Consider the following 19613-nt stretch of genomic DNA (forward strand, 5'->3'; position numbering starts at 1 on the left):
ATATTTGGAACAGCAGCTCTGGGTTGTGGATACAGTCAGCATACTGCACCCTTTGCATACTCTGATGACATTCACCTCACTCCCACTCAGCATGCCCCGAGTGTCCTAGTTTACTGCATGAGCTGCCGCTGTTGCTTCCTGTCAGTTCCATTGGATTGCAAATACGGTGTGCTGCTGCTGTACTTACTGTTAGCACATTTGTGGATTATTTGATTTGATTAGTCTCCATTTATGAGAGCAGTTTGCATGCTAAGCACTTGTTTCCTGTTGTTGTTGTTGTTGTTGTTGCTGATGTGTCACGGTATCTGCATTCCCACGCTGCACCGAGTCTGTGGGCCGTGTGAGTGGAATATTAACGCGCGTTTCTCTTTCAGTACCTTCAGCAGGAATGACTCGCTTGGCTCGCTCACGCACCACCTCCTCTTCCAGCATCACCTCCATGGACAACAGTCGCAGCCGCAGCAACATCAACAGCCTGCTGGAGGGCGGCACCACCGGGAGCCTGGACAGCAAGGCCGGGCCCCAGACCATGGAGGTCTCCTGCTAAGCCCCCAATCCGCCCCCACCTCGCACTCTCCCATAGTAACTTATGTCCCTTCTCCACGTCTCTCTAACTTTCTCTCTCTCTCATCCTAAGCAGCTCAATGCTAGGAAGATCTATAATGATCTATGTGATTAGAAAGGAGGATGTAATAAATATATTAACAGATCCATATTATAAAATATTGTATTAAATACACTGTCAAACTCACATTCCTATCAGAAACCATAACTCCATTCAGATGTGTTGTATATTCAAAAACCATATGATTGACCATATGACTCAGCTGTCCAGTCCTGTATTTATTTTTTTTCACATTGTCGTTGTTTCAAATGTCTTCACACAGTGTAGAAATCAAAGTAACTGGGTTTTTTTTTAACTCCTAACATCGATTGTAAATCATGATTGTGTGTCTTTATTGTCAAACTAGCTGCAATGCAAATTAGATACAACGCACAGCAGGAGATCACTTAGTATTTGCAGAAATAAAGCTGCATAGAAAGTGATGTGGATGATGCGTGCAAGTAGCATTGCATACTGTAGCACACTGTAAGTCCAGCTAAGTTAAATGTAGAGCTGCTCTTGAACTTTCAGTTGTGTTTCACTTCAAGTAATTTGACTTTGTTTGGTTTTTTAACTCAACCCAGCATTTCATTTTCCCTTCTGCTTTGTGTTGATGTTTTTTTAATTTGCTTTTTTTTCCCCTTTTTTTGATGTTGTTCAGTTGACTAGTATATTCATTGTTGTTTTAACAACCTTCAACAAGTGGGATCTGATGTGAAAAGTATGAGTCCCTTCCATCAGGGGCCATGTGGTGCGTCTCACTGTCTGCTGGTTAGCTCATTTATATTACTACTGAATAAAGATACGAGAACGTGTCTTGTTTTTATTTGTCAGTGCTTTTACCAATAATTCTGCTAAACCAACGGCTTGTGAACAAGCGTGCAACCTAATCGAATGAATGACAGAAAGAGCGCGTCTGCGAGCAGAGCGTTCTCATACATCGGCTCTCCCGTTAGTGGAAAAGTGCGGTGGCTGTGGTGAGTGAGTTTCCAACCGCTCTTGTTTCTTATTTTGTTTCTGAGAGATAACTTCTGCTGTCACAGACGAGGTGGTCTATATTTAGCACATGTTACAAAAACAATGATCAGCTGCTCTGTAAATAAGATGATGATTTCTGAAAACAAAGCAGAATGGGAAAATAGTGTTAATATGCTAATCATAACACACACTGAGGACGTGCTTACTGTAATGATTGTGGGAGCTCTGTTGCTAATTATTAATTGCCCTTACTTGATGGAGCTTTCCAAGCATTTTTGCATAGAATATAATGTGATGACATGCATAAACCCCATTATGACGAATGCCCTGTTTTTGTCGACATCTGTGGTGCATTTACTGAGGTTGTACTCGGAGAAGCTGAGGCGGGCTGATCATTGCATTATTTTTTTTACACGAGTTGACTAAAACACAGGAAATATGCACTATTTAGTGACCCTTTTTCAGTTTCTATTTGAGAAAGATGTACATCAGTGGTTTGGAATGAGTTAATCTCAGATATTTTTTTTTTAAAAGAGCACAAAGTTCTTTCCATCTGTGCTAACAGGCTGTTCTGGTGATTCAGCACCAATCTGATCTGTTCTTGCTGTATTGTTTCCGTGCAGGGTACACTTGCTCATTTGCGTCTGAAGCAGCTCAGAGTACATCTGATTAAGACACAGAACAAGGAGATATGACAGTTTTATCTTGGTTTTATTAATATTTCCAAGAACGACTGGTTTGGTTTGTGTTTTTTCAACAGAGACATGCTTTTCTTTCCTACCCTCTCATGGTTTCATAAGCAGTAGAGCTACACAGTTACAGAATTCGTGACAATTTAAAAAAAATAATAATCTGGATTGCCTTTCACCTTTTCACACTTACATGTATAAAAGAGCAGGACCCCACTGGTGGGCTGTTTCTGCATTGTCACTGTGGTGGATGGATGAGAAATCATGGCACGTGTGGGTTGGCAGTGGAACCGCCTGATTCTGCAGAAGTTTGTCTTTTATCTCACAGCAACAACTGGAATCTTAACATGATGGATAATAATGTAAAGAGCGAAAACATCTCCACGGTTTTCCCTTTTCCGCACATTTCAAAATACAGAAATTCAGATAGTTTGTCCAGTATAAGCTTATTTTACATTAACTGTCACTGTAAACTGATGACACCTCTTCAACCCACAATGCGCCACAGGGTTCATGTACATGGGGATGACAAATTTCACTGACGTACACATTCATTCCATAAACAAGCGCACAATTGGTGCCTCTTCAAAACAGCCTGCATCAGAGAAATCAACTTGAGGTAGTTTATGTCACTGTTGAGCGTCACAGGAAGTTGCAGTTAAGCCGCATGTATAAAAGCCAGGCAGGAAGCTTCCTCTCTTCAGTGAGCCCACGCGATAAACAGCTGCGCAAACACAGCAGTCTTCGTGGTAACTGATCAGAGCAAGGAACACACTGAATGAGCAGCGTGCCTGAGTAGGAACTTGAGCTTATACGTGTACTACACGTTGCCCAAGCAACATTGGATGTGCTGAAGGCCGAAGAACATTTTTCACTGGGAAGACTTGGATTTGATTTGTTATCGTGAAAGGAGTCTAACTAATTGAGCGGAATATATTTTCTGGAGGGACATTTTTCATCCAAGAATTGAAAAAGGTGAGAATATGCTTTTCTTTCCCCCCTTTTGTTCCAGGACTTCACTTTCACAACGAGGAAATTATGCTTAAATTTCCTTTGAATTTTTGTCACTGAGTGATGATCATGCACTGCAAAGAAATGGAGTGGTTAGTTACGGTGTTTTAGTTTGAGATATGTTCCTGCCTTGCTGCTACCGCAGAAGTAAAATCTCATCTCACTTTGCATTTGAGAAACTGACCATAGTTCTCACATAAGTATTGCATTGGAAATTTAACACAGGATATCATACCTCTTGTTGTGGTTAGGCGCCTTCCTGTATTCTGGTTTTGTTGCCCGGATTCAGATGTCCTAAAAAAATATCCTGCACCTCTAAGTAGCTTTACAGATACCACAATGCCAATGCATGAACTACATTTGCAGTTCAATTATGAATTTGTGCTACTAAAGGCGATTTCATAATAACACTATATTTTTTCCCCCCTAGCAGCAGTAGACATTTCAAATTAGCAAGAAAACCACAGACAATGGGGACCTGCCTCACCAGATGCCAATCCAACCTGACAGTCTTTGAAAACCCAGATGAGTCAATGGGTAGGTTTAATCCCAGGACAGAAATATGTGTGTGTATGTATGTGTGTATATGTATGTATGTATGTATGTATGTATGTATGTATGTATGTATGTATGTATGTATGTATGTATGTATGTATGTATGTATGTATGTATGTATGTATGTATGTATGTATGTATGTATGTATGTATGTATGTATGTATGTATGTATGTATGTATGTATGTATGTATAATTAGCCAAAGGCAAGATTAAAATCAAATATCTCTTCCTTTCTATCTGTGCAGAGAGCCCAGAAACCGTGATTGTGTCTCTTGTTGATTACCCATCATTTGGAGAAACACAACTGACCATGTGCATTGGGGAAAGACTGACCATGACATCAGAGTATGTATTACTGCTCTTAATGTTTCAGTTTTAATGTTCAGCTACAATTAGTGATGAGTGTCATTTATTTATTTCTGTATTTATTTTAACTCACAGTGACGGGGACTTCATAATGGTGAGATCCACAACGACAGGCCGGGAGAGCTACGTCCCTATCGAGTACACGGCCAGAGTTACTGACAGGTACAGACACAAGGACCGCGTTAGCAGATTTGTCACATTTTTCTGTGCGTGACAAAAGTCGGAGGAGTTGAAATGAAAGGGGAGGCGGGGAGTTCCCTGAGAGGTGGGAGGGGTCCCTGTGTAGGTGAACTTTTACCTCAGTGGAGACAAATGTTTGGAACAGAGCTTTTCTTTTTCGGTGACATGATCAGCTCCTCCCTCCTGCAGTTTCAGTCCTCCTCCAGTGGTGAATGTGCTCTGATGTTGTTCCACTGGATTTTTCCTAACAGTAAAATATGACATTGTCCTCTCATCTTACTGTTCTGAATGTGCATTTTTTAAATTATTATTATGCAGGTGGCTGTTCAAAGGCATCAGCAGGTACAAAGCAGTGGAGCTGCTCATGCGTCCTAATAACCAGAATGGAGCCTTCTTGATTCGAGAGTCAGAGACAAGCAGAGGTTAGAGGTTTTTATTGTTTTTTGTTTTTTATTCCCCCTTTGTTAATTGTTAGATTTATCATTACCATTCAGTCCGAGGCCAACGTCATGCTAGGAACCCTGAAATTTCTTCATTTGAAGTTGCATTTCCCCTTAGCCTAGCTTTGCTGGGGAGGAGTATTTCCTACCCAGTTATTTTCATTTTCATTTCTTCTGTACTTCTAAAAGTGGTGATGGCTTGTTACACTTATTAAGTATGTATAAAGGATTGTTATTGTTCATGTATATGAATTTATTTATTTATGGAGTATTCATCATCAGAGATTGAATCCAGTATAATAATTTCCTTAAGCAAAATCGCCCTTAAACTGCTATTTCTATTTCTACTGAAGGCACAGCTATTTACAGACTATACTGTAAAGCTCAGTAGAAATATTTAGTTTGCTTCAGAAACAACTGGAACTATGGTTAACAACTAAGACTGGCATATTTTATTAATTCCTGCATCTGTGTGTTATTTCTTTATTTAGATTCCTACTCGCTATCTATCCTGAGGAGAACCAGCTCTTCGCACCAGGACTGTGTGAAGCACTACCGCATTTCTACCCTCCCGAATGGATGGGTCTACATATCTCCAAGCCTGACTTTCTCCACCCTGCATTGCATGGTGGAACACTATTCAGGTTCGTATTAATGTTGAGACTATTTTGCTTTAACACTAAAGCCCTTGAAAAGATCGATGCTAAAATGTTGCCTTCTTTTGCAGAGACCGCAGATGGATTGTGCTGTCGGCTGGCAATGCCTTGCTTCATCCAGGGTTTAGACAATGCTGAAGAGGCCCGGCCTATTCCAATAACGACCAGGAGGCCCACCATCAAATGGAAGGAAATCAGCAGGTGTGGCTCGCTCTAGATTTACTTGTACTGATGTCTTCCATAAGATGTCACTCTGTGACTCATTTTTCAGCGCTGTCTTTCCTAGATTAGCATCAAGATCTGCCTTTTCCGTTTATGTTGACAGTCTGTTAGAAAGATAATGATTCAGCACTGCAGTAATGTACTGAATAAACTGGTGTGAAGAGTGTGTAAACAACACCGGCAGACATGCCAACAGATAGGCCTGTGGTTACAGTGGGTACGTGCCAGTTGTGAATGTGTGGAGCCTGCAAATGTAGAGCAGGATGTGCAGGTTGAAACGGCAGTCTCCAACGGATTCAGTTACCACATCACTTTCCTCACTGAAGTCTCAAATTCTTCTTTGTCCCCTCCAGATCGGTGATCTTAAAGAGGAAGAGGACAGTGTCAGACCACTCTCTGGTGAGCGAGGGGCTCAGGGAGGCTATTTACTCCTACCTCCAAATGACCGAGGCCGGCGAAAACAGCTGCTGGGACACTTGAGGAAAGACTGCAGAGTGAGACTCTGTAATTCATCGGCTGCGGCTTGGGGATCCCACTGGAAGAGGCCGTCTACACGCCCAAGTGCAGTCTTTAGAGACTGCCCTGGAATAGCGAGAGGGCTGAGACACTACGCTGTGTGGAGATATGCAGTACTGCAAACTATATGAGCTGGAGGACTGCTTTTGTGGATGTGTGTCCAAAGAGGCATACAGAGGAGCTTTGAGAAATGTGTTCTCATTTGGCTCCGAAACATTGAATGTATCTTTTAATTTATAAACTAATGTGTACTTGCAGGTTGAATGTCATATTATGTGTTAATATTATTGGAATATGATTGTTATCATGGTTGTGTCATTGGAATCCAATAAAAATATATAATTTATGTAACACATGTGCAGATTCTGTGAAATAACCAAACAACTTCGAGGGGAACATGCTAAAGTCCATTTGCTATGCTATTCCATAAAAAAAATGAAAAACATGCTCTTGTACTGACACATGCATAGCCACACACGTATAGTACACTCATAGAGACATGTAGCCACAGCTTTAAAAGTGCAAAGACATCCGTGTTAGACTGCAGAGGCAAAGCAAGAGAAACACTTTCTCTGGGTGCCGAAGTGGATCACTGAATTCACGATACACTTGCTATCAGCACACAATATCCTCAACACTTTTCCATTCGTTTTGCAGTTTTCGAGTTTTGAAAACAAGCTGCACAAACCGATGAATGACTTATGTTTTTTTAGTCGTGCTGGTTACCATTGCCGCAAAAACACGAAACTACTGTGAAACGAATACTTGTACCGAGCTTGCACTGCAACAACTCATCTTTTAAGTACGTACGTTTAAGATTAATTAACGTAAGTTCAAGGTAGTTCAAGTGTCCGTAGAATTCAGCCGCCGCCAATAACGCCTACGCTTGTGTGCAATATATAAAAAATATAAGAACGCAAAAATAATTAATGGCAGGCCTGAATTTCTTTTTAATTATTATTTTTTAATTTGTTTATATATCGCGGTATATATGTATAAGAACGTAATTACCAAACGCACAAGCTCGTAGAGTCTGCTTCTCTGCCAGCAGATGCCGCTTAATTACCTCAAATAATTCATCAAAGCCTTTCACTTCCTGCCCAAACAGTTCAGTTCAGGAAGAAGAAATAATGGCGACGCTTCTGGGGTGCGAGTCCCCTTGTACGAGAGGAAAACGAAGAAACTACAGTAGCAATATCATCACGAAGTTCACGGCCACTAAAATCACCGGCCAGGGCTTCAGTCGAGGAACACAGGTGGGAGAAACGACATTTGTTTTGACTGTTAAACCACTCGAAAGTTGATCGACTGAGACCAGGGACTTGCGCTTGGAATCGAGCCTGAAAGGAAGACGTTGTCCGAGAGACCTAGCTGGAGCTGTAGTCGCTCCTGTCAGCTCGGGCTTGACTAACAGGCTAAACATAACGGGGTGTGATTTTTCTTTGGCAATTTTAAACTATGATACAACCTATTGCCAGGAAACATGTTTTTGCTCGCTGACAATCCAAATGACGCTGTCACTGCTACAAGTGTATGAGAAAAGCTCCGTTGAAGTGGCTCTTTTGTTGTTAGCTTTACATTAGCTTAGCATTGGAGGCCAGGTTTTGTACGATATAAAACATTTTAAAGTCGGTTGTCTTCGGACTGTTCTTATGGCCGTTGACTATAATAATGTAAATATTTCTACAGCGCCCCTCACTTTATTTTCTAAATACTGTAATCTTGGTATAAACGACAGTAAGATTTGCTAATGGTAGTGAAGGAGCTAGCGACAGCTAACTAGCTAAGCCAGCAGAATAGCTCAGGTGATTACGTAACAGCACTAACCACAATAACTATCGTTTCCTTAAATGGGTACGCCACAACAGCTGTTAAGGTATGTTAACGTTCGCAGGTTTATTTTTGTGCCATTTACACGATATTTCTAAGTGTGAAGGGTTGGTTTTTGATTTAATGCTAGCGACAGCTTACGCCAACTGTTTAGATTTTCACGTATCTTCGTGCATACGAATGTCGCAGCTCTCCGGGTGTTTCCACACGTTCAACTCATGCATATCTATTATGATATTGCCCGTTTCATCCTAAAAAAAAAAGCCGTCAAATTGTAAAGCCGATTAAACCCATTAACACCTTTTTTGTTTTCAATGCATATGTTAGTGGCGTGACTGTCACATTTCCAGCTAGCGTACTGCGTAATGACGTTTACAAAGAAGCTTTGTTCTTAAGTAGAGGTTCTAATAACGCAAGGTATTTCCAGCGTTATCTGTTAACGCCCCCGATAACCCTGAACACGTCGACTTTAAACAAGTTTTCTTAGGCCGTCCAGGGAATGTTATGAATTGCTGTAATTTGGGAAAACACAGGAGTCCTGCCAGTTCTGCTGATACATGAACAGATTTTAAGGAGGGTATGTCATGTGCTGTGGTTTGAGCCTTCAGTTGTCAGAGCAGTCCACTTGGTGTTTTAGGTTGAACTGCCTCTGAGACATGAATTAAAGCTAATTATTTGATCATTCTTCAGCTTTTTGCCCAATTTCAGCAAAGTTGGTGGAGCATGGCCAAAACAATTACCCATTAAATTTTGTTACAGATCATTTTGTTTAAAATTGCCTGAAAGGTTCTTAGGCCTTGATTGATTACTCTCTGAGTTTTTTTTTTTTTTTCATCATCTTTAATATAAAAAAAGGGGGCAATATTAAGAATTGGTCAAATCATTTCATGTGAAAGTGACAGTAGGAAGACTGGGCTTGTTTGCTGTTTTCACAACCAGTACCTGCCCAGAGTAAACAGAGTTAAGATATCACACATTGTAATAAAGTCAGTTTGTCATGCATAAATATGCTTTTTTTTTTTTATCTCAACTTTTTATTTCATTCTTTCTCAGTGAGACGTTTTCTGGTAACAACATTTAAAAACATGCATATTTACATTTTCTTTCGCATATTTTTAACTTGGTCAATAATGTTTTTGTGTAGATGTTCTTTTCTTCCAGGAAGTTTATATGTCACAATAAATATGTGTTTCCTGTGATCAAGGGAGGCAATGACTCTGATCTTAAGGTCTCTATGACTTTAGATTTCATAAGGTTTAAATAGAAACTCTGTTGGGGCATGTTAGCTTTTGTAGTCTATGGTATGATCAAAGGTGTGGCTTTTTTAGTTTCATTTAAAAGAAGGCTTACTACCTTGCTGTACTCATAAAATGTTTCTTTCTTTGAAAGTTGCAAACCTATTGGAATGAGAATTTTATTATTTATTTGACTGACAACACACATATTTTATGAGTATGTGTTATAGTCAATGTCACGCTGCTTTTATGTTTATTAACGATGTAATTTTATTTAAAGGTCTAAAAGAAAATTGTATATTTTTACTATGTATAGCTGATTTCACAAAAACGTCATACAGTTTAGAATAAAGTATGAGAAGACCTTCTCACATAGCGGACAGTAAATGTCAGACTGATTTTTCACTACTGAAAGTACTATGTAGTATTGTGGTTTCTGAGCAGAATGTGCAGGACAGCATATACTTGTGGTGAATTCTCAAAACAATTACCTGTGCTATTCACAGATTGACTTAATCAAACATTACAGACTTGAAACTAGGGAGCTGGTGGGATAAAGTCTGTTTAGTGCTAATTGGATTGATTCTGACATTTGCAGTCTCATATACTGCTCCTCTAAGTAGTATCTAGTTCAGGACTGCAGTGCATGTTTGAAAAGGGCTCATGTTGCCTCTTTATGTGTTGTAGCTCCCAGGAGGCCTGCTTCAGGAGAGAGATAAACGTGCCAAGTGGAATGGCATCCCTACTCTGCTGCAGAAGCTCTATGAGAGCAGCCATCCCAACAGTGACCTCTCCCATGCCCACACCTTTCTTAAGGTATCCACATAGCACTAGTCCATCAAAGGAGGCAGTGAAATGACTGGTTTTAGCTTCTTTTTTTTCTTTTTTTTGCTTAGTGTTTTACTTTGAAAACTGGTGGGGAAAATAGTAATGTGACCACTGTTTTTTTGGCAGTTATTATTATCCCAGCTGTCTGTGGAGGCCATGTCCTTTGTCACAGAGGACAGGAAGACCGCTCAGGAATCCACCTTCCCCAACACGTACACTTTTGACCTCTTTGGTGGAGTTGATGTAAGTCTTACATTCTTGTGGTGTTATTGGACTGAAGCTGTTATTTCTGAAGAATAAACTCTCATGTATAGCTCAACTCCTCCTGAGATACTGGAGAAATAAAATGGTTTTCTCATTTGTCTGTGTTCATAAAGCTTCTAGTGGAAATCCTGATGAGACCTACACTAACTATGCAGAAGAAGAAACCTAAAAGTAAGTAGGACTGCCATAACATCTGTCCGCATTTCTGCGTTTTAGTTCTTAGTTTTTTTCCTATAATCCTGAAACAGTCAGATTAATATTTGTGCTTCTGTTACAACAGTGAATGATGACCTGGTCAAAGACTGCCTTAGTGTTCTGTACAACTGTTGCATATGTGTAAGTACCATGTTACATATTTTTCATATAAAATATGCCGCACATATCATATTTTCCCTTCCAGTTGTTTGCCTTGATGCAGAATCATTTTTGCATAATTTAATGACAGTGTAAAATTCCTTGTTTAAATTCATAGACGGAGGGCGTCACAAAGAGTCTGGCTGCTAGGGATGACTTTGTTCTGTTTCTCTTCACCTTGATGACAAACAAGAAGACCTTTCTGCAGACTGCTACTCTTATTGAAGATATTCTTGGAGTAAAAAAGGTGTGTCAAAGTAAAGAGTTCTACTTGGATTAAGTGACAGTAGGGGGTAAATGTATTTATGGATCTCTTGACTTCACTTTAATGCATAGTTACTCAACTATTTAAAAAGGATTTTAAGCAATGGATTATAATCATGTGTTAGCCATGCGACAGACTGGCGACCAGTACAGGGTGGACTCTGGCAAAAACTCCAGTTACTTAATTATCCATAACTAAGCCAACTATCTGTCAGAGCACTGTGGAGATTAGAAAATGCGACTGATTTAATTTTATTCTGTGTGCTCCTGATGGTTTAGACATCTCTCTCACTTCACTTAGCAGCTTTCCTTAATCTTTTTACTAATTATGACAGATAAACCTTTGGTCCATGAAAATGTATAAGTCACAGTTAGCCTAGTTAGTATGTATTATTCTGATCATTTGTCAGTTTTGTAAATACAAAAGAAGTAAATATTTTCAGGTCTTACGCGTAAACTGGCATGTAGCATTTATACATATATCTGCTGGGTCAAATCAAATTTAGTCGGGGTCTGTCTCAAAAGTTACTTTTGAAAGTGTTGCAATGTCTGCATTCTGTTCACATTTGATGTTTTACATCTGGTCACACCTTTCAGGAGATGATCCAGTTAGAGGGCATCCCTAACCTGTCGGGTCTGGTCCAAAGCTTTGACCAGCAACAGCTAGCCAACTTCTGTCGCATCCTTTCTGTCACAATCTCAGAACCTGATGTGGGAAATGATGACAAGCACACCCTGTTGGCCAAAAATGCACAGCAAAAACGCAATGCAAGTCCTTCACGTGCAGAGGTCAACCAGGGTAGGTTGTCTTCAGAGTTCAAAGATTTATTGGCTGTGTCATTTATTTTGTACAATAGCAAGAGTGCATTTGACTGCGTTTGTTTACCCTGTTTCTGACACTTGTAACAAGAAATGTCATTAAACTGAACTAACAGGCCTTTTTTTTTTTCCAACAGTAACCCTGCTGAGCATCCCAGGATTCATTGAGCGGCTTTGTAAATTGGCCACTAGAAAGGTATCTGAAGCCACAGGTGCTAACTTCCTGCAGGAGCTGGAGGACTGGTACACATGGCTGGATAATGCTCTGGTACTGGATGCTCTCATGCAGATGGCCACTGAGGAACCTGAGCAAAGCAGTACAGGTGAGAAAAAAGGCATTTATGATACTGCTAACTCATGGTTGCATTCCCGTGAACTTTTAATAATACATTGGGACATGTTTTTTTGTTTTTCTGTTGTTTTTTTTCTCTCCTCACCTACAGAGTCGTCAGATGAGAGTTCTCTGGCTACCAGCCCTCTGAGACATCGACTGCCCCAGTCCATGAAGATTGTCCATGAGATTATGTATAAAGTAGAAGTACTGTATGTGCTCTGTGTTCTTCTGATGGGCCGTCAAAGGAATCAGGTACTCTTCCCCACCATTAGAGCTGAGCTTGAATTTTTTGTCTGAACAGAGTTAAATTGTTTTTTTCCCCCCCTGTAACTCCTCTCAGGTTCACAAGATGCTGGCTGAGTTTCGTCTCATCCCAGGGCTCAACAACCTGTTCGACAAGCTCATCTGGAGGAAATATACAGTTTCGAATCACGTTGTGCATGGCCAGAATGAGAACTGTGACTGTAGTCCAGTATGAAATTTCAATTCAGTAGTCTTAAACTCATCATTACAATTACATATCACTTTTTAAAATATGGAGGGTGAACACTCTTTATTCCTGTCACACAGGAGATATCCTTCAAAATCCAATTCTTGCGATTACTTCAGAGTTTCAGTGATCATCACGAGTAAGCAGCGTTTTTTTTATTTTTTACTTTTAACCTTAAATGAAATATCAAATGTTGATTTACCTTTTCAATATGTTCCCTATCTTTCAGGAACAAGTACCTCCTTCTAAATAGCCAGGAGTTGAATGAACTGAGTGCCATTTCCATGAAGGCTAATATCCCAGAGGTGGAAGCTCTTGTCAATACAGATAGAAGCCTCGTGTGTGATGGGAAGAAGGGCCTCCTCACACGTCTCCTGACTGTCATGAAGAGGGAGCCTCCAGACTCGTCTTTCAGGTAAGTGTCATGTAGGCCAAAGACGGAGATAATGCAGATTATATAGTCAGCCATCTCTTTAAAAGTCTGACATGCACATATTGGAGAATCAGAGATTGTGCCATTTAAATGACTGCTCGGGGTTTCTCTGTGTAGTTTGCTTTAGCTGATTGTTTCTCTTGGGTGTTTATATATAGATTCTGGCAGGCAAGGGCAGTGGAAAGTTTCCTCAGAGGTGCCACATCCTATGCAGACCAAATGTTCCTTCTGAAGAGGGGCCTACTAGAAGTAAGATAAATGTTACCACCCATGTACAGAGATCTTTCTTCTTCTTTAGTGAATCGGTGTTCACTTTCCATTTTCATTCCTCGACAGCACATCCTGTTCTGCATCATAGACAGTGGTTGTACATCTCGCGATGTCCTTCAGAGTTACTTCGATCTGCTTGGTGAGCTCATGAAGTTCAACATTGATGCTTTCAAGAGATTCAACAAATATGTCAACACTCCAGAAAAGGTATGATGATAGATCCTAGTATTTATTAAGAATATATATACTGGCTGAAAAAGATCTTACTGCATTGTTGCTAATGGTTTTTTCTTTTCTTTTTTAGTTTCAGATGTTTTTAACACAGATCAACAGCTCCCTCGTGGATTCAAACATGCTAGTACGCTGTATCGTTCTTTCATTGGACCGCTTTGAGAGCCAGACTGAAGATGTCAAAGGTAAATGGAAATTTGATGGTTGTAAACTGGTGTTTATAGAATATTTAAGGCAGAACTTAATATGAGCATTTTCTTTTATTTATTTTTTCTTTTTGTTTTGTTTTTTATCTTTGGGACTTTAATGTGCTTAAAGAATACATAAAATTAATGATTGCTGACAAAATCTAAAAGAAAGCAAAGAGTTTGAAGTGGAATTGATAGCTGATGAAACAATGTGCGCCAGAAGTGAGAGTACATTGATACATTTATTTGATTTATTACGTTGTTTTTTTTTCCTCCACTTTACAAACATGTTTTGTGTTCTTTGTTGTTTCCCAGTGGTGGAGGTACTTTCTGAGTGCTGCTTGCTATCGTACATGGCCAGAGTTGAGAACAGGCTGTCGTTCCTTTTCCGACTGGTCAACATCATCAATGTACAGACACTCACACAGGTCTGGGTTCATTTACACCTTGCCACATGTTTTCATAGAAGATCATGGTGATTATTTAGCAAAAAAGTCTGTTTAAAAGTAAACTGTAAGTCAGTTCAGAGACATTTGGCATTTAACATTTTTTAATTATAACTGAGGTCTGTTTCTCTACAGGAGAATGTCAGCTGTTTAAACACCAGTTTGGTGATTTTGATGTTGGCCAGAAGAAAGGCTAAACTGCCCTTCTACCTCAACGCCCTTCGTGAGAAGGAGTATGCTGAGAAGTACCCGGGCTGCCTGCTTAACAACTTTCACAACCTACTGCGATTCTGGCAGCGCCACTACCTCAATAAGGACAAAGACAGCACTTGTCTGGAGAATGTGAGTAGCTGAACGTACAAACACTCAACCAGGTCCAACATCACAGGCAGGAAGCAATGATCTCTTCACTTATATTAAGTGGCATTTGTGTTACACCTTCAAAACATTCCACAGTAGAAACGTTTGCAAGCACAGTGATAAAACCAAGACTTTGATTGCTGTGCTGCAGCACTTGTAAATTGTAGAGGTGCATAGAAGTTCTTTCAGATTAGATATTGTCTTTCATTTTTGTGAAGAACTTCTGTAAGTCAGGGACTTTCCATACAAGAACTGAAATACCCACGCCACACCACCACAACTAAAAACCTGCCCTTCTAAAAAATAGTTTCTTTCTGCTGAATGTTTAAGTGCCACATATCATCTGCAGCAGTAGCCACCACCAGTCAGGAATCCCTGTTAAATCCACCTGCCCATCAGGGGTTAAATAAAACTAGAGTAAAAGAAGAAAATGTATGTGCTCTTTGTGTTCTCCACTCAAACTGTGATTAATTAATTGGAGGTAAACAAATATAAAATTCTTTTTATATTATTTAATATGAAAAAAATACACATGCTGGGACTAAGTTATACCAAAACCGAAGTGTTTACTTTTGCTGTAGCGTTGTCTCAGAAGAGGGCTTTTTCCCCCTTTAATTTTCACATGGCTGTTTAAACATTGATTATGTAAGTAGATCTAAAATATTTGACTGCCCTATGAAATTATCAACTCTATGAGCAACATTTACTCATTAGTGGGACTTAATGCTGAAGATGGTGCAACAGATTTTGCTTTGATGGGAGGGAGATGGAGGGCTCAGCTCCTTTCACAAGCAACAATGTGACTAACAGATGTTTGGAAATAACTTTACAAAATAGCAAAATGGTCATTGAGCTCAAAGTAAAACAATCTAAAAGTTCTATCACAGGAATTCTGTAAAACCCAGACTTCTTACGGTTTTCTGAAGCCATTTTCTTTCATTTGTAAAAGAACATGTAAAGATGTTTCTTAATGTCCCACTCACTGTCAGCATAACAGTTTTACAAGGTGATGTCAATGTGTTTGTTTTGCTTGCTCTGCTGCCACCAAGTGGCAGATGTCTCCAACTTGGCTGCTACAATTTTCCATTAGATTTGCACTGTCCAACCTAATTACACTGTTGACTGCCACAGGTTAATGACTTTGACACATACCAACTTACTGTAGTCTTCAGTACCCATCAAATTTAAACACTATAAACGTATAGGGTACACAGACACTGCTTAACACAAGAAGTGCTTCCTGTGGGAAATACTTCTATAAATGGGGTCAGAGATTTTAGTTGGCATTTGATGCTTTGCCATTGGTTTAATTTGGAAGGGAAACATTTAATTAGTGGTGGACAGTTTGATCAGGTCATGTAGTGACAGAGAAAAGGATATTAGCGCATAAGCCCTCATTACAGAGATGTATGCACTTTTTGTAATTCTTTGGTGTAGAGAGATTGGTTTTTTGGGGGGGGGGGCAGAGCTTATTATGAAAGAACTAATTTCATAAGTTCAAAATGATTTAATGCTTGCATCAGGAGAATAGTGCCGATCCAAACGTTTGACCCTACAACAAGGTGATTTTTGAAGCTCTGCGGTGTTGTGTAGGGTGTTTTGCATTTTCAGTGGTTTCATGTTTAAACGATGCCAATTATGATTTGTGGTGTTAGTCACCAGATCTCAGCATCATTGATTACCTCTATTTCTATTTTTGAATCTCTTTGAATCTCAGTTATCAAAACACAAAATTAGGGAAAACTTTTAGCCTAGATAAACAAGTCTTAAGTCTGTTCTCGTGGCAATTAGTGGCATTATAACAAGACTATTATTTATTTATTTTATTTATTTTTAAGTATTATTATTTTTGAACACTCATCTGTAAGTGTTAACATTGATCCAAGAGACATCTAGCTAACCTATTCTGATTTAACCTATTTCTCACTACAGCCTGTACTTACCTATAGTTATAGAATATTCACAACATACTTCATACCGTGTACATTATAACACACCATAATAGACCCATTTCTGTAATATACTTACATATCTATATTATTGCTAATATATATTGTAATATATCTATATCACTAAAGCACTTCTGGATGGATGCAAACTGCATTTCGTTGCCCTGTACCTGTGCATGTGCAATGACAATAAAGTTGAATTCTATTCTATTCTATTCTATTCTATTTATCTGTTCATACAAACCAGTAAAAGTCCTTTTACTGGTTTTTACTCTTTTTATGTAAAAGGCTACTTGAATAACTAATTATAACTATTATTATAGCTATAGCTGGGATACCTTTTAGCTGTGGGGTTTTTTTTTTTTTTTTTTTTGTGGTTCTTATTCATCTTGGTTTTCCCTTTTTCAGAGCTCCTGTATCCCATTCAGCTACTGGAAGGAGACTGTATCAGTGCTGCTGGGTTCAGACAGGACTTCTCTGTGTGCCATAGCGAGCTACATCGATGAACCATTCATGGATCTGGACAGAGATCTGCTGGAAGATTGACCTCCAGTGTGTGCACTTAGTGCACTGGGGATGGGATGGGGCAGATGGCCACATGGAGCATGGACACCTAAAGCTGGCAATGACCCCGCTGAGCTGAGCCGTCCGGCTGCTTAGGAACTGTGTTCTGGATGTAAAAACTCACCTGTTTGCTGTCTACACCTTCGCATGGAGGCTGTCATCACAGATTTCAGCAAATAGGAGTTTTCCTGGCCATTGTCTTCTCACTGAGTTAAATCCGCTTTTCAAGAGAAAGAAGAGGAAAACCTGTATGCCCACCCCAGATTGGCCACATGGTATAACAGACAATTAAACAACCTTCAAAAAATGACATCTGCATTGGTTGTTTGCTTTAGGTGAAATTTAAAATAAAACTTTTTATATAACCTAGAAAGTTCTATGATAAATATGTATGATTCAACAAGTTATGTTAGGAAAAAAATGGACTTGGTTTGGAAATTACCGCAGCTTGAACTTTCACGTGCAGCTTAGTGGTGTGTCACAGGGCTGCCAGGAGTCACCAGCCTCACTCTCGCACTAACTTCATGCTCTCTGTTGACTCCATGTCACTCCACTGTCTGAGCTTGGAGGAAAATGGCTTTTTACTTTCCCCCCCTTCTCCCCCCCTTATGAGTCCTCTAAAAAGAGAATTTTCAATGAACCCGTCTGTCTATTTTATTAGGTGGCTATTGTTCATTGGTGCTTTCTGGCTCCACTCAGCACATTTAGGTAGCTTGAGGGTGTGCTGGCATTTTCCACATATCACATGGGGTACCTCTCATCTAAAAACCACCCTTCAGTTATGGCTTCAGAAGCCCCACCCAGGGACTCATTAATATTATTATTATTTTTCTTGACTTATATTTTGTGTTGTTAAAACGGTGGCTTTTAGCTCTGGATAAATTGTAGAATAAAATATTGCACATTTGTTTTTATTGTTTATATTTTAACCCATTTGTTAAAAAAAATCTTCATTATGTAACAGAAGCTTTTGTGAGAAAATGCTTTGGGAAGAGAATAAACTATGCAGGTGTAAGTGTTAAAATAAGAGTTTTTGTTCACCCCATACCCAAAGTTTGCTTTATGCGAATTAGCTTTCAACCCAACATCAGCATTTGATTGGAAATCCTCCACTTTCTCTGGTATCTGGCATTTCCTGAAACCTTCAAGCTGAGAATGACAATCTTCTTGGTGGCTCCTTCTGCATAGCTCAGCTTTAATTTAAACGATGAGCGTGGCTGTGTTAAAGTTGGCCACAGCCTGAATGTGCTCCTGTTTTGTTGAAATGGAAGATGCAGAGCTAAAAAGATTTGGATGTGTCCAGTCAAACAAGTACAAATGAATCAGCTACCTCATGTTTTATCCCAACGCCGTACAGATCAAACCACTCCTAATCACAAGTGTACAGATTTAATCCCAGCACGTTGTGTTCACGTGAATGTATGAGGGCATTTCCGACACCACGAGTTGTGCTTTTTTTGCCTTGAGATGCAAGTGAACATGTCAATTTTTTTTTATTTTTTTTTTGAAGCCTTCTATTTGCTTTAAAGCTTCTTAAGGTTCTCCTATTTTTTAGCTTTTAGCATGTCTTAAAACTCTTGACTGGTGTGCGCAAACTTTAAATGACTTCATCTTCTGTGCTTTGCAGTGAAAGTAACGCAAGTACCCGTAAGTGCTTCTTTTTCGAGTTCTCCATTTCTTTGTTGGATGCCCAAGAATATTTACAACGGTGTTCTTCAGGACAGATTGTTTATTACGCTGTTATCGCTTCAGCCGTTGGTGGTAGAAGTCGGACGAAGCTGTTGGTATGAAAGCATGAATGGTGTGAGCTCTTTGGAATACCTGTATAAACATTTTCTTCACCCTAGTTTCCGTAGCTTTGTGATGAGTTTCTGAGAGTGACCCTTCTGTATGATGCACAAGAGAACTGGTTCTCTATAGTAATGCTGTATGTGGTGTGATCCACCCAGTAGGCCTTAGTTTTCATTCATTAGTTTGTACAGAAAAAAATGGTGAAATGTTATCCTCTTTGGCCAAAAACATGCTGCATAATATAACACACTATTTGACTTATTTTAGACCCCTGACTTTGACTTTAACTGTACATTTTATGTAATGTTTAGCATGAGGGGGACGGTCATAAAAAGCCCTAAACACACTTTTACAACTGATTATATGGTGCTTTTTTTTGGGGGTGGGAGGGAGTGAAGGAAGATGATTGTATCTCACTAGGATTGACGGCATCTATGGGGTTTGCGACAAACGGCATTTCAAAGATGCTGACAGTGAGTAATGTCGTGTACAATCTGTCGTAAAACGGCTTTAGGAAATTATACATCTATTTTTCATCTTTATGGTTAATCTCTGACTAACCCTGTTCAACTCACAAAATCTGTTCCACATTCTAATAAACACTTCGGTAACAAACTTGCCCTCATGCTCCTGCTCTAATGCTGGTATTCAAGTTTAATTTCCTTATTTAACAGCTGTTTGTCAAATTAATCATATAATAAATTCTTCTTTAGACTGTCTTTGTTGAATCGCATCTCTCTATCA

General features: G+C 39.5%; 3 protein-coding genes across 6 annotated transcripts in view; all 3 read left to right on the forward strand.

Moving 5' to 3' along the window:
* Positions 1-1419, forward strand: part of ndrg3a (ndrg family member 3a) — a 32458-nt gene extending 31039 nt beyond the window's left edge. For all 3 annotated transcript variants that reach the window (XM_082533406.1, XM_082533407.1, XM_082533408.1), the window contains one exon: positions 375-1419. In XM_082533406.1, coding sequence (XP_082389532.1) covers positions 375-547 — 173 coding nt within the window. In that variant the 3' untranslated portion in view covers positions 548-1419. The remainder of the gene's footprint in view (positions 1-374) is intronic.
* A 1516-nt stretch (positions 1420-2935) lies between these two features.
* sla2a (Src like adaptor 2a) lies at positions 2936-6570 on the forward strand. 2 transcript variants are annotated; one of them, XM_082534664.1, is made up of 8 exons: positions 2936-3246; positions 3713-3819; positions 4085-4184; positions 4281-4367; positions 4704-4807; positions 5317-5469; positions 5553-5682; positions 6057-6570. In XM_082534664.1, exons 2-8 carry the CDS (start codon positions 3753-3755, stop codon positions 6181-6183), a joined length of 768 nt encoding a protein of 255 aa, XP_082390790.1. In that variant the 5' UTR covers positions 2936-3246; positions 3713-3752; the 3' UTR covers positions 6184-6570. The 2 variants fall into 2 exon arrangements, with proteins under 2 accessions (XP_082390790.1, XP_082390791.1); XM_082534665.1 differs by having other exon boundaries at positions 2937-3246; positions 3716-3819.
* A 729-nt stretch (positions 6571-7299) lies between these two features.
* Positions 7300-19588, forward strand: trpc4apa (transient receptor potential cation channel, subfamily C, member 4 associated protein a). Its single transcript, XM_082532488.1, has 18 exons — positions 7300-7475; positions 9972-10100; positions 10239-10355; positions 10490-10547; positions 10657-10712; positions 10849-10977; positions 11592-11793; positions 11951-12136; positions 12257-12399; positions 12488-12619; positions 12718-12776; positions 12867-13052; positions 13229-13319; positions 13407-13547; positions 13645-13756; positions 14075-14187; positions 14341-14547; positions 16923-19588. The coding sequence occupies exons 1-18, from the start codon at positions 7350-7352 to the stop codon at positions 17058-17060; spliced, it is 2325 nt and encodes a 774-aa protein (XP_082388614.1). The 5' UTR covers positions 7300-7349; the 3' UTR covers positions 17061-19588.
* Positions 19589-19613: the final 25 nt, after the last annotated feature.

Source organism: Aulonocara stuartgranti (genome assembly GCF_965226115.1).
Source record: "Aulonocara stuartgranti genome assembly, chromosome: 5".
Lineage (NCBI taxonomy): Eukaryota > Metazoa > Chordata > Actinopteri > Cichliformes > Cichlidae > Aulonocara > Aulonocara stuartgranti.

Excerpts from the sequence above, each read along its gene's own strand:
- trpc4apa (XM_082532488.1), top strand. The coding sequence starts at position 7,350 with ATGGCGACGCTTCTGGGGTGCGAGTCCCCTTGTACGAGAGGAAAACGA. Across the intron at positions 10,356-10,489 it reads ACCTCTTTGGTGGAGTTGAT|CTTCTAGTGGAAATCCTGAT; the intron begins GTAAGTCTTACA and ends GTGTTCATAAAG. Across the intron at positions 13,757-14,074 it reads CCAGACTGAAGATGTCAAAG|TGGTGGAGGTACTTTCTGAG; the intron begins GTAAATGGAAAT and ends GTTGTTTCCCAG.
- sla2a (XM_082534664.1), top strand. The coding sequence starts at position 3,753 with ATGGGGACCTGCCTCACCAGATGCCAATCCAACCTGACAGTCTTTGAA. Across the intron at positions 4,185-4,280 it reads AGACTGACCATGACATCAGA|TGACGGGGACTTCATAATGG; the intron begins GTATGTATTACT and ends TTTAACTCACAG. Across the intron at positions 4,808-5,316 it reads AGAGTCAGAGACAAGCAGAG|ATTCCTACTCGCTATCTATC; the intron begins GTTAGAGGTTTT and ends TTCTTTATTTAG.